This window comes from Pogona vitticeps, chromosome 5 (genome assembly GCF_051106095.1).
Source record: "Pogona vitticeps strain Pit_001003342236 chromosome 5, PviZW2.1, whole genome shotgun sequence".
Taxonomy (NCBI): Eukaryota; Metazoa; Chordata; class Lepidosauria; order Squamata; family Agamidae; genus Pogona; species Pogona vitticeps.
Window position 1 is genome coordinate 811461 of NC_135787.1, and position 14378 is coordinate 825838.

The window sequence follows — 14378 nt, forward strand, 5'->3', positions numbered from 1 at the left end:
CTTCCTTCCTTCCTTCCTTCCTTCATCATTCCTTCCTTCCTTCCTTCCTTCTTCCTTCCTTCCTTCCTTCCTTCCTTCCTTCCTTCCTTCCTTCCTTCCTTCCTTCCTTCTTCCTTCCTTCCTTCCTTCCTTCCTTCCTTCCTTCCTTCCTTCCTTCCTTCCTTCCTTCATTCCCTTTCCTTCCTTCCTTCCTTCCTTCCTTCATCTTCCTTCCTTCCTTCCTTCCTTCCTTCCTTCCTTCCTTCCTTCCTTCCTTCCTTCCTTCCTTCCTTCCTTCCATCCCTTTCCTTCCTTCCTTCCTTCCTTCCTTCCTTCCTTCCTTCCTTCCTTCCTTCCTTCCTTCCTTCCTTCCTTCCTTCCTTCCTTCCCATCATCTCCTTCCTTCCTCCTTCCTTCCTTCCTTCCTTCCTTCCTTCCTTCCTTCCTTCTTCCATCCTTCCTTCCTTCCTTCCTTCCTCCTTCCTTCCTTCCTTCCTTCCTTCCTTCCTTCCTTCCTTCCTTCCTTCCTTCCTCTTCCTTCCTTCTTCATCATCAGCTCCTTCCTTCCTTCCTTCCTTCCTTCCTTCCTTCCTTCCTTCCTTCCTTCCTTCCTTCCTTCCTTCCTTCTTCCTTCCTTCCTTCCTTCCTTCCTTCCTTCCTTCCTTCCCTTCTATCCATCATCAGCTCTTCCTTCCTTCCTTCCTTCCTTCCTTCCTTCCTTCCTTCCTTCCTTCCTTCCTTCCTTCCTTCCTTCCTTCCTTCCTTCCTTCCTTCCTTCCTTCCTTCCTTCCTTCCTTCTCCTTCCTTCCTTCCTTCCTTCCTTCCTTCCTCCTTCCTTCCTTCCTTCCTTCCTTCCTTCCTTCCTTCCTTTCCTTCCTTCCTTCCTTCCTTCCTTCCTTCCTTCCTCTTCCTTCCTTCCTTCCTTCCTTCCTTCCTTCCTTCCTTCCTTCCTTCCTTCCTTCCTTCCTTCTATCCATCATCAGCTCCTTCCTTCCTTCCTTCCTTCCTTCCTTCCTTCCTTCCTTCCTTCCTTCCGTTCCTTCCTTCCTTCCCTTCCTTCCGGTTCCTTCCTTCCTTCCTTCCTTCCTTCCTTCCTTTCCTTCCTTCATTCCATTCCATTCCGTTCCATTCCGTTCCATTCCATTCCATTCCTTCCTCTTCCTTCCTTCCTTCCTTTCCTTCCTTCCTTCCTTCCTTCCATTCCTTCCTTCCTTCCTTCCTTCCTTCCTTCCTTCCTTCCTTTTCCTTCCTTCCTTCCATTCCCTTTCCTTCCTTCCTTCCTTCCTTCCTTCCTTCCTTCCTTCCTTCCTTCCTTCCTTCCTTCCTTCCTTCCTTCATTCCTTTCCTTCATTTGACCATTCCATTCCATTCCTTTCCTTCATTCCATTTCATTTCATTACATTCCTTCGGCCTTCATTCCATTCCATTCCTTTCATTTCATTCCATTTCATTCCATTCCATTCGATTTCATTATTATTCATTACATTACATTCTATTCCATTCCATTTGACTATTCATTACATTATTCCATTCTATTCCTTTCCATTCCATTCATTATTATTCCATTTCATTCCATTCTATCCAATCCAATCCAATCCATTTCATTTCATTACATTCATTATTCATTCTATTCATTATTTCATTACATTCCATTACATTCCATTCCATTCCATTCGATTTCATTCTATTCTATTTCATTCCATTCCATTCTATCCAATCCAATCGAACCATTCCATTATTCCATTTCATTTAATTTCATTCCATTTCATTCCATTCATTCCATTCCAATCCAATCCAATCGAATCATTCATTCCATTCCATTCCATTCCATTCCATTCCATTCGTTCCATTCCATTCATTTATTCATTCCATTCCATTCCATTCCATTCGTTCCATTCCATTCCATTCGATACCATTCCATTCCATTCCATTCCATTCCATTCCATTCCATTCCATTCCATTCATTTCATTCGATTCCATTCCATTCCATTCCGTTCCATTTCATTGTTCATTCCATTCATTCCATTCATATCAAATCATCCAGTCATTCGTGTTCATTCGGTTCCATTCGATGGCTTCCCATTGCATTCGTTCCACTCCATTCCATTCCATTCCATTCCATTCCATTCCATTCCATTTCATTCCATTCCATTCCATTCCATTCCATTCCATTCCATTCCATTCCATTCCATTCCATTCCATTCGATTCCATTCCATTCCATTCCATTCCATTCCATTCATTCGATACCATTCCATTCCATTCGATTTCATTCCATTCCATTCGATTACATTCCATTCCATTCCATTCCGTTCCATTCATTCCATTCGATTTCATTCCATTCCAATCAATCCAATCGAATCATTCCATTCCATTCCATTCCATTCCATTCCATTCCGTTCATTTCATTCCATTCGATTCCATTCCAATCCAATCCAATCGAATCATTCGATTTCATTCCATTCCATTCGATTCCATTCCATTCCATTCCATTCCATTCCATTCCATTCGATTCCATTCCATTCGATGCCATTCGACAATGCCATTCGATGCCATTCCAATCCAATCGAATAATTCCATTCCATTCCATCCTTCCTTCCTTCCTTCCTTCCTTCCTTCCTTCCATTCCATTCCATTCCTTCTATCCATCATCAGCTCCTTCCTTCCATTCCATTCCTTCCATTCCGTTCCATTCCTTCCATTCCATTCCATTCCATTCCATTCCATTCCATTCCACTTCCTTCCATCATCAGCTCCTTCCTTCCTTCCATTCCATTCCTTCCATTCCATTCCTTCCTTCCATTCCTTCCTTCTATCCATCATCAGCTCCTTCCTTCCTTCCTTCCTTCCATTCCATTCCTTCCATTCCGTTCCATTCCGGAAGATTCCATTCCCTTTCCTTCCATTCCTTCCTTCCTTCCTTCCTTCCTTCCTTCCATTCCATTCCCTTTCCTTCCATTCCATTCCTTCCTTCCTTCCGTTCCTTCCGTTCCTTCCTTCCTTCCATTCCATTCCATTCCCTTTCCTTCCTTCCTTCCTTCCTTCTTTCCTTCCTTCCTTCCTTCCATTCCATTCCCTTTCCTTCCTTCCTTCCTTCCTTCCTTCCTTCCTTCCTTCCTTCCTTCCTTCCTTCCTTCCTTCCTTCCTTCCTTCCTTCCTTCCTTCCTTCCCTTCCATTCCCTTTCCTTCCTTCCTTCCTTCCTTCCTTCCTTCCTTCCTTCCTTCCTTCCTTCCTTCCTTCCTTCCTTCCATCATCAGCTCCTTCCTTCCTTCCTTCCTTCCTTCCTTCCTTCCTTCCTTCCTTCCTTCCTTCCTTCCTTCCTTCCTTCCTTCCCTTCCATTCCTTTCCTTCCTTCCTTCTATCCATCATCAGCTCCTTCCTTCCTTCCTTCCCTCCCTTCCTTCTATCCATCATCAGCTCCTTCCTTCCTTCCTTCCTTCCTTCCTTCCTTCCTTCCTTCCTTCTATCATCATCAGCTCCTTCCTTCCTTCCTTCCTTCCTTCCTTCCTTCCTTCCTTCCTTCCTTCCTTCCTTCCTTCCTTCCTTCCATTCACTTCCTTCCTTCCTTCCTTCCTTCCTTCCTTCCTTCCTTCCTTCCTTCCTTCCTTCCTTCCTTCCTTCCTTCCTTCCTTCCTTCCTTCCTTCCTTCCTTCTATCCATCATCAGCTCCTTCCTTCCTTCCTTCCTTCCTTCCTTCCTTCCTTCCTTCCTTCCTTCCTTCCATTCCCTTTCCTTCCTTCCTTTCTATCCATCATCAGCTCCTTCCTTCCTTCCTTCCTTCCTTCCTTCCTTCCTTCCTTCCTTCCTTCCTTCCTTCCTTCCTTCCTTCCTTCCTTCCTTCCTTCCATTCCCTTTCCTTCCTTCCATTCCCTTTCCTTCCTTCCTTCCTTCCATTCACTTTCCTTCCTTCCTTCCTTCCTTCCTTCCTTCCTTCCTTCCTTCCTTCCTTCCTTCCTTCCATTCCCTTTCCTTCCTTCCATTCCCTTTCCTTCCTTCCTTCCTTCCATTCACTTTCCTTCCTTCCTTCCTTCCTTCCTTCCTTCCTTCCTTCCTTCCTTCCTTCCTTCCTTCCTTCCTTCCTTCCTTCCTTCCATTCCCTTTCCTTCCTTCCTTCTATCCATCATCAGCTCCTTCCTTCCTTCCTTCCTTCCTTCCTTCCTTCCTTCCTTCCTTCCTTCCTTCCTTCCTTCCTTCCTTCTATCCATCATCAGCTCCTTCCTTCCTTCCTTCCTTCCTTCCTTCCTTCCTTCCTTCCTTCCTTCCTTCCTTCCTTCCTTCCTTCCTTCCTTCCTTCCTTCTATCCATCATCAGCTCCTTCCTTCCTTCCTTCCTTCCTTCCTTCCTTCCTTCCTTCCTTCCTTCCTTCCTTCCTTCCTTCCTTCCTTCCTTCCATTCACTTTCCCTTCCTTCCTTCCTTCCTTCCTTCCTTCCTTCCTTCCTTCCTTCCTTCCTTCCTTCCTCCTTCCTCCTTCCTTCCTTCCTTCCTTCCTTCTATCCATCATCAGCTCCTTCCTTCCTTCCTTCCTTCCTTCCTTCCATTCCCTTTCCTTCCTTCCTTCTATCCATCATCAGCTCCTTCCTTCCTTCCTTCCTTCCTTCCTTCCTTCCTTCCTTCCTTCCTCCTCCTTCCTTCCTTCCTTCCTTCCCTTCCATTCCCTTTCCTTCCTTCCATTCCCTTTCCTTCCTTCCTTCCTTCCATTCACTTTCCTTCCTTCCTTCCTTCCTTCCTTCCTTCCTTCCTTCCTTCTCCTTCCTTCCTTCCTTCCTTCCTTCCTTCCTTCCTTCCTTCCTTCCTTCCTTTCCTTCCTTCCATTCCCTTTCCTTCCTTCCTTCCTTCCATTCACTTTCCTTCCTTCTTCCTTCCTTCCTTCCTTCCTTCCTTCCTTCCTTCCTTCCTTCCTTCCTTCCTTCCTTCCTTCTATCCATCATCAGCTCCTTCCTTCCTTCTTCCTTCCTTCCTTCCTTCCTTCCTTCTTCCTTCCTCCCTTCCTTCCTCCCTTCCCTTCCCTTCCTTCCCTTCCCTTCCTTCCTTCCATTCCTTCATTCCTTCCTTCCTTCCTTCCCTTCCTTCCTTCCTTCCTTCCTTCCTTCCTTCCTTCCTTCCTTCCTTCCTTCCATTCCCTTCCTTCCTTCCTTCCTTCCTTCCTTCCTTCCTTCCTTCCTTCCTTCCTTCCTTCCATTCCCTTTCCTTCCTTCCTTCCTTCCTTCCTTCCTTCCTTCCTTCCTTCCTTCCTTCCTTCCTTCCTTCCTTCCTTCCTTCCATTCCCTTTCCTTCCTTCCTTCCTTCCTTCCTTCCTTCCTTCCTTCCTTCCTTCCTTCCTTCCTTCCTTCCTTCCTTTCCCTTTCCTTCTTCCTTCCTTCCTTCCTTCCTTCCTTCCTTCCTTCTATCCATCATCAGTTCCTTCCTTCCTTCCTTCCTTCCTTCCTTCCTTCCTTCCTTCCTTCCTTCCTTCCTTCCTTCCTTCCTTCTATCCATCATCAGCTCCTTCCTTCCTTCCTTCCTTCCTTCCTTCCTTCCTTCCTTCCTTCCTTCTATCCATCATCAGCTCCTTCCTTCCTTCCTTCCTTCCTTCCTTCCTTCCTTCCTTCCTTCCATTCCCTTTCCTTCCTTCCTTCCTTCCTTCCTTCCTTCCTTCCTTCCTTCCTTCCTTCCTTCCCTTCCATTCCCTTTCCTTCCTTCCTTCCTTCCTTCCTTCCTTCCTTCCTTCCTTCCTTCCTTCCTTCCTTCCTTCCTTCCTTCCTTCCTTCCTTCCTTCCATTCCCTTTCCTTCCTTCCTTCCTTCCTTCCTTCTATCCATCATCAGCTCCTTCCTTCCTTCCTTCCATTCCCTTTCCTTCCTTCCTTCCTTCCATTCCCTTTCCTTCCTTCCTTCCTTCCTTCCTTCCTTCTTCCTTCCTTCCTTCCTTCCTTCCTTCCATTCCCCTTTCCTTCCTTCCTTCCTTCCTTCCTTCCTTCCTTCCTTCCTTCCTTCCTTCCTTCCTTCCTTCCTTCCTTCCATTCCCTTTCCTTCCTTCCTTCCTTCCTTCTATCCATCATCAGCTCCTTCCTTCCTTCCTTCCTTCCTTCCTTCCATTCCCTTTCCTTCCTTCCTTCCTTCTATCCATCATCAGCTCCTTCCTTCCTTCCTTCCTTCCTTCCTTCCTTCCTTCCTTCCTTCCTTCTTCTTCCTTCCTTCCTTCCTTCCTTCCTTCCTTCCTTCCTTCCTTCCTTCCATCATCAGCTCCTTCCTTCCTTCCTTCCTTCCTTCCTTCCTTCCTTCCTTCCTTCCTTCCTTCCTTCCTTCCTTCCTTCCTTCCTTCCTTCTATCCATCATCAGCTCCTTCCTTCCTTCCTTCCCTTCCTTCCTTCCTTCCTTCCTTCCTTCCTTCCTTCCTTCCTTCCTTCCTTCCTTCCTTCCTTCCTTCCTTTCTTCCTTCCTTCCTTCCTTCCTTCCTTCCATCATCAGCTCCTTCCTTCCTTCCTTCCTTCCTTCCTTCCTTCCTTCCTTCCTTCCTTCCTTCTATCCATCATCAGCTCCTTCCTTCCTTCCTTCCTTCCTTCCTTCCTTCTTCCTTCCTTCCTTCCTTCCTTCCTTCCTTCCTTCCTTCCATTCCCTTTCCTTCCTTCCTTCCTTCCTTCCTTCCTTCCTTCCTTCCTTCCATTCCCTTTCCTTCCTTCCTTCCTTCCTTCCTTCCTTCCTTCCTTCCTTCCTTCCTTCCTTCCTTCCTTCCTTCCTTCCTTCCTTCCATCCCTTTCCTTCCTTCCTCCTTCCTTCCTTCCTTCCTTCCTTCCTTCCTTCCTTCCTTCCTTCCTTCCTTCTTCCATTCCCTTTCCTTCCTTCCTTCCTTCCTTCCTTCCTTCCTTCCTTCCTTCCTTCCTTCCATTCCCTTTCCTTCCTTCCTTCCTTCCTTCCTTCCTTCCTTCCTTCCTTCCTTCCTTCCTTCCTTCCTTCCTTCTATCCATCATCAGCTCCTTCCTTCCTTCCTTCCTTCCTTCCTTCCTTCCTTCCTTCCTTCCTTCCTTCCTTCCTTCCTTCCTTCCTTCCTTCCTTCCTTCCTTCCTTCCTTCCTTCCTTCCATCATCAGCTCCTTCCTTCCTTCCTTCCTTCCTTCCTTCCTTCCTTCCTTCCTTCCTTCCTTCCTTCCTTCCTTCCTTCCTTCCTTCCTTCCTTCCTTCCTTCCTTCCATTCCCTTTCCTTCCTTCCTTCTATCCATCATCAGCTCCTTCCTCTCCTTCCTTCCTTCCTTCCTTCCTTCCTTCCTTCCTTCCTCCTTCCTTCCTTCCTCCCTTCCTCTATCCATCATCAGCTCCTTCCTTCCTTCCTTCCTTCCTTCCTTCCTTCCTTCCTTCTATCCATCATCAGCTCCTTCCTTCCTTCCTTCCTTCCTTCCTTCCTTCCTTCCTTCCTTCCTTCCTTCCTTCCTTCCATTCACTTTCCTTCCTTCCTTCCTTCCTTCCTTCCTTCCTTCCTTCCTTCCTTCCTTCCTTCCTCCTTCCTTCCTTCCTTCCTTCCTTCCTTCCTTCCTTCCTTCTATCCATCATCAGCTCCTTCCTTCCTTCCTTCCTTCCTTCCATTCCCTTTCCTTCCTTCCTTCTATCCATCATCAGCTCCTTCCTTCCTTCCTTCCTTCCTTCCTTCCTTCCTTCCTTCCTTCCTTCCTTCCTTCCTTCCTTCCTTCCTTCCTCATTCCTTCCTTCCATTCCCTTTCCTTCCTTCCATTCACCTTTCCTTCCTCCTTCCTTCCATTCACTTTCCTTCCTTCCTTCCTTCCTTCCTTCCTTCCTTCCTTCCTTCCTTCCTTCCTTCCTTCCTTCCTTCCTTCCTTCCTTCCTTCCTTCCTTCCTTCCTCCTTCCATTCCCTTTCCTTCCTTCCATTCCCTTTCCTTCCTTCCTTCCTTCCATCACTTCCTTCCTTCCTTCCTTCCTTCTCCTTCCTTCCTTCCTTCCTTCCTTCTCCTTCCTTCCTTCCTTCCTACCTTCCTTCCTTCCTTCCTCTATCCATCATCAGCTCCTTCCTTCCTTCCTTCCTTCCTTCCTTCCTTCCTCCTTCCTTCCTTCCTTCCTTCCTTCCATATCTTCTGCAATCAGGCAGGAAGGAAGAAAGGAAGGAAGCCTTCCTTCCTCATCTTCACATCCTCCTCGAAGGAAGGAAGGAAGGAAGGAGTTACTCTTCCTTCCTTCCTTCCTAGGAAGGAAGGAATGTAAGGGAAGGAAGGAAGGAAGGAGGAAAGGAAGTTCCATCCTCCTCCCTTCCCTTCCTTCCTTCCTTCCTTCCTCCTTCCATTCACTTCCTTCCTTCCTTCCTTCCTTCCTTCCTTCCTTCCTTCCTTCCTTCCTTCCCTTCCTTCCTTCCTTCCATTCCCTTCCTATCCTTCATCTCCATCATCAGCTCCTTCCTTCCTTCCTTCCTTCCTTCCTTCCTTCCTTCCATCCTTCCTTCCTTCCTTCCTTCCTTCCTTCCTTCCTTCCTTCCTTCCTTCTATCCATCATCAGCTCCTTCCTTCCTTCCCTCCTCCTTCCTTCCTTCCTTCCTTCCTTCCTCCTTCCTTCCTTCCTTCCTTCCTTCTATCCATCATCAGCTCCTTCCTTCCTTCCTTCCTTCCTTCCTTCCTTCCTTCCTTCCTCCTTCCTTCCTTCCTTCCATTCACTTTCCTTCCTTCCTTCCTTCCTTCCTTCCTTCCTTCCTTCCTTCCTTCCTTCCTTCCTTCCTTCCTTCCTTCCTTCCTTCCTTCCTTCCTTCCTTCCTTCCTTCCTTCCTTCCTTCTTCCTCATCAGCTCCTTCCTTCCTTCCTTCCTTCCTTCCTTCCTTCTTCCATTCCCTTTCCTTCCTTCCTTCTATCCATCATCAGCTCCTTCCTTCCTTCCTTCCTTCCTTCCTTCCTTCCTTCCTTCCTTCCTTCCTTCCTTCCTTACTTCCATTCCCTTTCCTTCCTTCCATTCCCTTTCTTCCTTCCTTCCTTCCATTCACTTTCCTTCCTTCTCTTCTTCCTTCCTTCCTTCCTTCCCTTCCTTCCTTCTTCCTTCCTTCCTTCCTTCCTTCCTTCCTTCCTTCCTTTCCTTCCTTCCTTCCTTCCTTCCTTCCATTCCCTTTCCTTCCTTCCATTCCCTTTCCTTCCTTCCTTCCTTCCATTTACTTTCCTTCCTTCCTTCCTTCCTTCCTTCCTTCCTTCCTTCCTTCCTTCCTTCCTTCCTTCCTTCCTTCCTTCCTTCCTTCCTTCCTTCCTTCCTTCTATCCATCATCAGCTCCTTCCTTCCTTCCTTCCTTCCTTCCTTCCTTCCTTCCTTCCTTCCTTCCATTCCCTTTCCTTCCTTCCTTCCTCCTTCCTTCCTTCCTTCCTTCCTTCCTTCCTTCCTTCCTTCCTTCTTCCTTCCTTCCTTCCTTCCTTCCTTCCTTCCATTCCCTTTCCTTCCTTCCTTCCTTCCATTCCCTTTCCTTCCTTCCTTCCTTCCTTCCTTCCTTCCTTCCTTCCTTCCTTCCTTCCTTCCTTCCTTCCTTCCTTCCTTCCTTCCTTCCTTCCTTCCTTCCTTCCTTCCTTCCTTCTATCCATCATCAGCTCCTTCCTTCCTTCCTTCCTTCCTTCCTTCCTTCCTTCCTTCCTTCCTTCCTTCCTTCCTTCCTTCCTTCCTTCCTCCTTCCTCCCTTCCTTCCTCCCTTCCCTTCCCTTCCTTCCCTTCCCTTCCTTCCTTCCTTCCTTCCTTCCTTCCTTCATTCCTTCCTTCCTTCATTCCTTCCTTCCTTCCTTCCTTCCTTCCTTCCTTCCTTCCTTCCTTCCTTCCTTCCTTCCTTCCTTCATTCATTCATTCCATTCCCTTTCCTTCCTTCCTTCCTTCCTTCCTTCCTTCCTTCCTCCCTCCCTCCCTTCCTCCCTCTCTCCACCCACCCACCCACCCACCCACCCACCCACCCATTCATTCATTCATTCATTCATTCATTCATTCATTCATTCATTCATTCATTCATTCATTCATTCATTCATTCATTCATTCATCCATTCCTTCCTTCTCCTCTCTTTCTGTGCTTCCTTTCCAGGGAGAGATGTCCTGCCTTCTCCAAAGCTGACCACAAGAGGGCCTTCAGCGATGAAGTCTCCCAGATCAGCGTGTTGCCAGAGTCTCCATCGGCCCAGAGCTTGAAGCCCCTGAAGGAGCCCATCTCCAGGTCCTCCCTCTGCATCAACGGAAGCCACATCTACTGCGAGGAGCCCTCCCCGAAGCCTTCCTTCCTCTCTTCGGCCCCACCTCTGGCCCCTCTCCCTCCTCCCCAGAGCATTGCCCCCAAGCTGGAGGAGCGCCCTCTGGCCGGGCAGCCCCCCGCCGAGTCCGACCTGCCGCCCTGGCCAAGCAGCAGCAGCAGCCGTTTCCCAAAGGCCCCTCCCAATGACCCCCCCAGGTTCATTCCTTCCCCGCCCATCCTGGCGGCTCAGGAAGAAGACAAGCTCTCGGTCAAGACCATCGCCCTCAACAAACACCGGGGCCGGGTCAAAATGGAGGAGAGCCTGCGGACGGAGAGCAAGCCTGTCCAGATCGCCGTGCCCGTGGTCTTCTCCTCGGAGGTTATCCGAGTGAGGCCCCACGAGGAAGCCCCCAAGGGGGAGGAGGAGGACGAGAAGAAGAAGGCCACGTCTGGCTTCTTCCGCCGGGGGAGCGGCAAAGACAGCAGCAGGAAAAGCAGCCTGGCCGAAGGGGCCGAGACCTCCCCGAGGCCGGTGGTGGCAGAAGCCGGGAGCAGCGGGAGCTGGTTTGGTCGCCAGGATTCGAAGGAGCCTCCCCAGAAGCCCAGGTGAGCCAGGGGGCCTTAGCGTCTTTTGGGTGGGGTGGGGAAACCTGCTGGAAGGCCACCTCGATGCAAGGGCAGAGTGCCGACCCTGAGACCCTCAGCTCTGCACCCGGTCAGTGCAGAAGGGAAGGGGGAAGGTGTGAAAGCCTTGGGGGGGCAGTGCAGCGGACGGAGGGGTGTGTGTGTGTGTGGGGGAAACAGACCCTGGTGTTCGTCCTGGCTCTCCCCGGCAGCAGGTGTGGCTGAAGGTCCCCAGGCTGGCTCCTCCGGGTGGTTCGGGAGCTTTGGCAGGGGCCGGCGCGTCTCCCCCATCATGTCCGCTGTGTACCTGAGGCTGTGCAAAGCATTGCTGGCGGGGGCGGCTGGCTGACACGGAAAGGACCTTCCTTCTGTGTATGTCAAGGAGAAGTGGAAGGGAAGGGAGAAAGAGGTGTGTGTTGCGTGGGTGGGGATTTTGGGATGTCGAGGATGTGCAGGTAGGATCAGGTGAGGCGGAGGACCGCAGAAGATCCCTGAAGCTGAGCTGGGCCATAGCCTGCCTCCAGCAGCTCCTTGGTCTCCCCGTGGCCAACCAGCTGTCACCAGGGGAAGCTCTCAAGCAAAGCAAAGCAAAGCATGCTGCTTATCTACTGCTCCATAGCACTCCAAGCACTCTCTGGGCGTTTTGACAAGTCAATCATGCAGGCTATACATCCCCCCTCCCCCGTGAGCTGGGCACTCATTTTACGGAAGGCAGTGTCGACCTTGAGCCGGCTCCCTTGGATTGAACCTCCAGCTCGTGTGCACAGTTTGGGCTGCATAGTTTGAACCCCTGTGCCAGGAAGCAGGAGGGAGTGGGTGGGGCAGCTCCCCCCCCGCTTGCCTCCCCAGCCTTTGCTCCTGCAGGGGATGTGCTTGGGGGCAGCCTGCGTTGGGCCTGACGGTGTGCCTGGGGTTCACGTGCCGCAAGGCCTTTGAGGGACAGAGGTGTGTGTCTTTGGGTCTCCTCAGGACCTGTGAGGGGCCCGAAGGAGTGGCGGGAAGAGCCGAGGTGCATGGGGGTGGTGTGGGGGCGGGGGGGTGGGGTGCCTTTGGCCTGTCTGGGGTGCCTTTGGCCCTTCTTGGTCTCTGTATTCCCACCTCTTGGGAGCCTGGGAAGAGGGACTCCTCCCGTGTACGGGATGCTTGGGCTCCGAGCGGCAGAGGAGGGTGGTTGGAGGGGCTGTGGCCCCTGCTGATGTCGAGCGGGGGGGGGGGTCATTGAAGTAGGAGGAGGAGGAGACAGAGGGAGGTGCCTTGCAGCTCCTGTCAAGGTGTTTGCTTTGTGTGTGTGTGTGTGCATGTGTGTCAGTCAAAGGATGGATCCCAGGAGCTTTTCCCTGTGAGGCCTGGTGAGAGGAGAGGAGGCAGCAGCCCTGTGGATTGTGGGATTTGGAGAATGATGTACTAGCCAAAAGTCAATTTCCTGGCCCCTTTCCTGGTGAGGAGAGTGCTCCTGGAGACGGCGCCGTGTAGCTGAGGGATGCCAGGAGGACCCTGCCCCGTTTCTACCTGCTCCAAGGCCAGTGCCCTGGGAAGGCCTTGGCCTGTGAAGGCCAGCTGAGCAAAAACCCATTCCTGCCCGTTTCTCCTGTTGTTCCTTGTCAGATGGGGTGGAGGTGTTCTTTGATCCAACCCCCCCCCTCCAAAGGTACCTGGTGAGTTGCCTCATCCAGCTGGTTTCCCATGTACAGCCAAGGGGAGGAAGTCTCCTGCAAGATAGGAGCTGCCCAGAGTGGTTTCCAGTGGAGGGTGACTGGGAGGTGGGTGGTCTGCCTCTCTGCTTGTCTTTCTAGTTTTTGAGCTAAAAAGAGATGGTCCCCGTATCTTTCTGGTCCCCCAGAACCTCCAGGCAGCCACAGTGGGTTCTGACTGAGAGAGGTTCCATCCTCCTGCGAGTTGGCTCTTGGTGGCAGGGCATGCGAGCCTCCCAGGGCGTGGGGTTGCTCTGCCCCCCCCCCCGCAGGTTTGGCCATTTTGGTTCCTGCCCGGAAGGTGTGCCCAGCGGCCATCCGGCCATCAGGCAGCTGCACTCAAGGGACCGGCAGGGCGGTCTGCCTGCCCGAGACCCAACGCTGGCCTGGGGCAGCTACCTTCACGTCCTGTTTGTTGGGCAAGGGTGCAAAGGGGTTAAGACGATGAAAGAGTCCGGAGTTCTGCAGAAGGAGTTGTTCTGCCCGGCTGCGAAGGGACGGGGGTTTCTGCCCTCGTGTGGCCGTAGGCTCAGGATTTGCTGAAGCGGAGTGGAGCGGTCAGGCCGACGCTCCTCCGGACATCCCGCTCAGCGAGAGCGATTGCGCTGGGATATACACGGGCAGGGCTGGATGGTTTAAATGTGGTGCTTCAGACCCGTGACCACTTCCTGTGAAGGGGTGGGCAAAGGGACCCTGGGCAGTTAGTTGGCTGCGGTTTGGGTTTTGATTCCCATCAGCATTGCGGCTTGGAACGGTTTGTGCTTCGTTGCTAGTTCCTGCGGGCAGGCGGGCGGGCAAGAGCCTGTGAACGGTGGCGTATGAGGTCTGGGTGCCGCGCTCTTCAGGGGGAGCCGTCTTGGGAGGAGCTGCTGCCTGTCTTCCTGGCTTCGTGTCCTCCTCCTCCTCCGGGTTGTCTGAGCGGCTCATGCCTGACCCCGAGTGGGTCCTGGGCTCTCGAGGGGATTTTCCCGTCAGTGGAACGTGAGGCTTCCAGCAGGCACCGGCTGCGTTGTTGGCTCCTGGCATGTTTCAGCTCGTCCTTCTTTTTAGCCCAGGCTCCCAGCCCTCGTTCTGGCTAAGGAGGGAGACCCCAGAGGTGGTAAGCTCTGTAGAGCCTGGGGGGACCCATGGGCCTCTTGGCTTTTGGGGAGGGGCCTTTTCCAAGCACACCCACTGCTGCAAGGGGTGGCCTTTCACACAGCTGCCCCCCCACTGGGTTTAGTTCCTGAGGAGCCCATGTCCCAAGACGCTTCCATTTACCGTCAGTCACCGTCCTGTGAAAACTCCCATCAGCGTTCAGGTCATGGAGGGGAGGGGTGCTCACTCAACATCATCCTTGGCTACCTCTGATCCAATCACACGCTGTTGGTTCCCACTCTTGGCTTTGTGGCCTGTAACCAGAGCCAGGATCCAGACAGTTGGTGTGGATGGGTGGAGGTCAGTGAGGTGTTGTGCTCAGAAAGGCAGGGTCAGGCCTTGGGCTTCCGTCCTTTGGTTTCTGGGTGTGCCTGTCCATGCCCCTCTGAGGTCCTCCGTTCTCACTTATCCAGATTAAAACTCCGTCTTTGGGAACAATCCCTTCAACCAACCAAAATGGCCCAACCTCCTTGTAAAGCCATCTCACAAACCAAAGCAATGGACAAGGCTCTTTCTGAAGCCTCAAAACAACGTCCATCGACCACACCATCCCATTCTGACGCTCCGTCCACTTCGTCTAAAACTTCAAAAACCCATAAATCGAAGCGCTCGATACCAAAATCCTCAATATTGAAGCCCTCCACTAAACGTCAAATGTCCACCAAAGCCTCTTCAGTTCCAGAACCTTCTCCACCTAAAAGACCTAAACAGCATAAATCTAAAGCTGCAGTCATTTCTCAGCAGCCTCAACAAACTGGCAATTCAATCTCTATTGGTTCACCTTCTGATGATG

General features: G+C 51.1%; 1 protein-coding gene across 1 annotated transcript in view; it reads left to right on the top strand.

Moving 5' to 3' along the window:
• The window catches only part of RAB11FIP5 (RAB11 family interacting protein 5), a 65979-nt gene that overhangs the window by 29463 nt on the left and 22138 nt on the right, over positions 1–14378 (top strand). Inside the window, 2 exon segments of the mRNA XM_073002201.2 lie at positions 9990–10016; positions 10019–10739. Of these exon segments, the coding sequence (XP_072858302.2) occupies positions 9990–10016; positions 10019–10739 (748 nt within the window).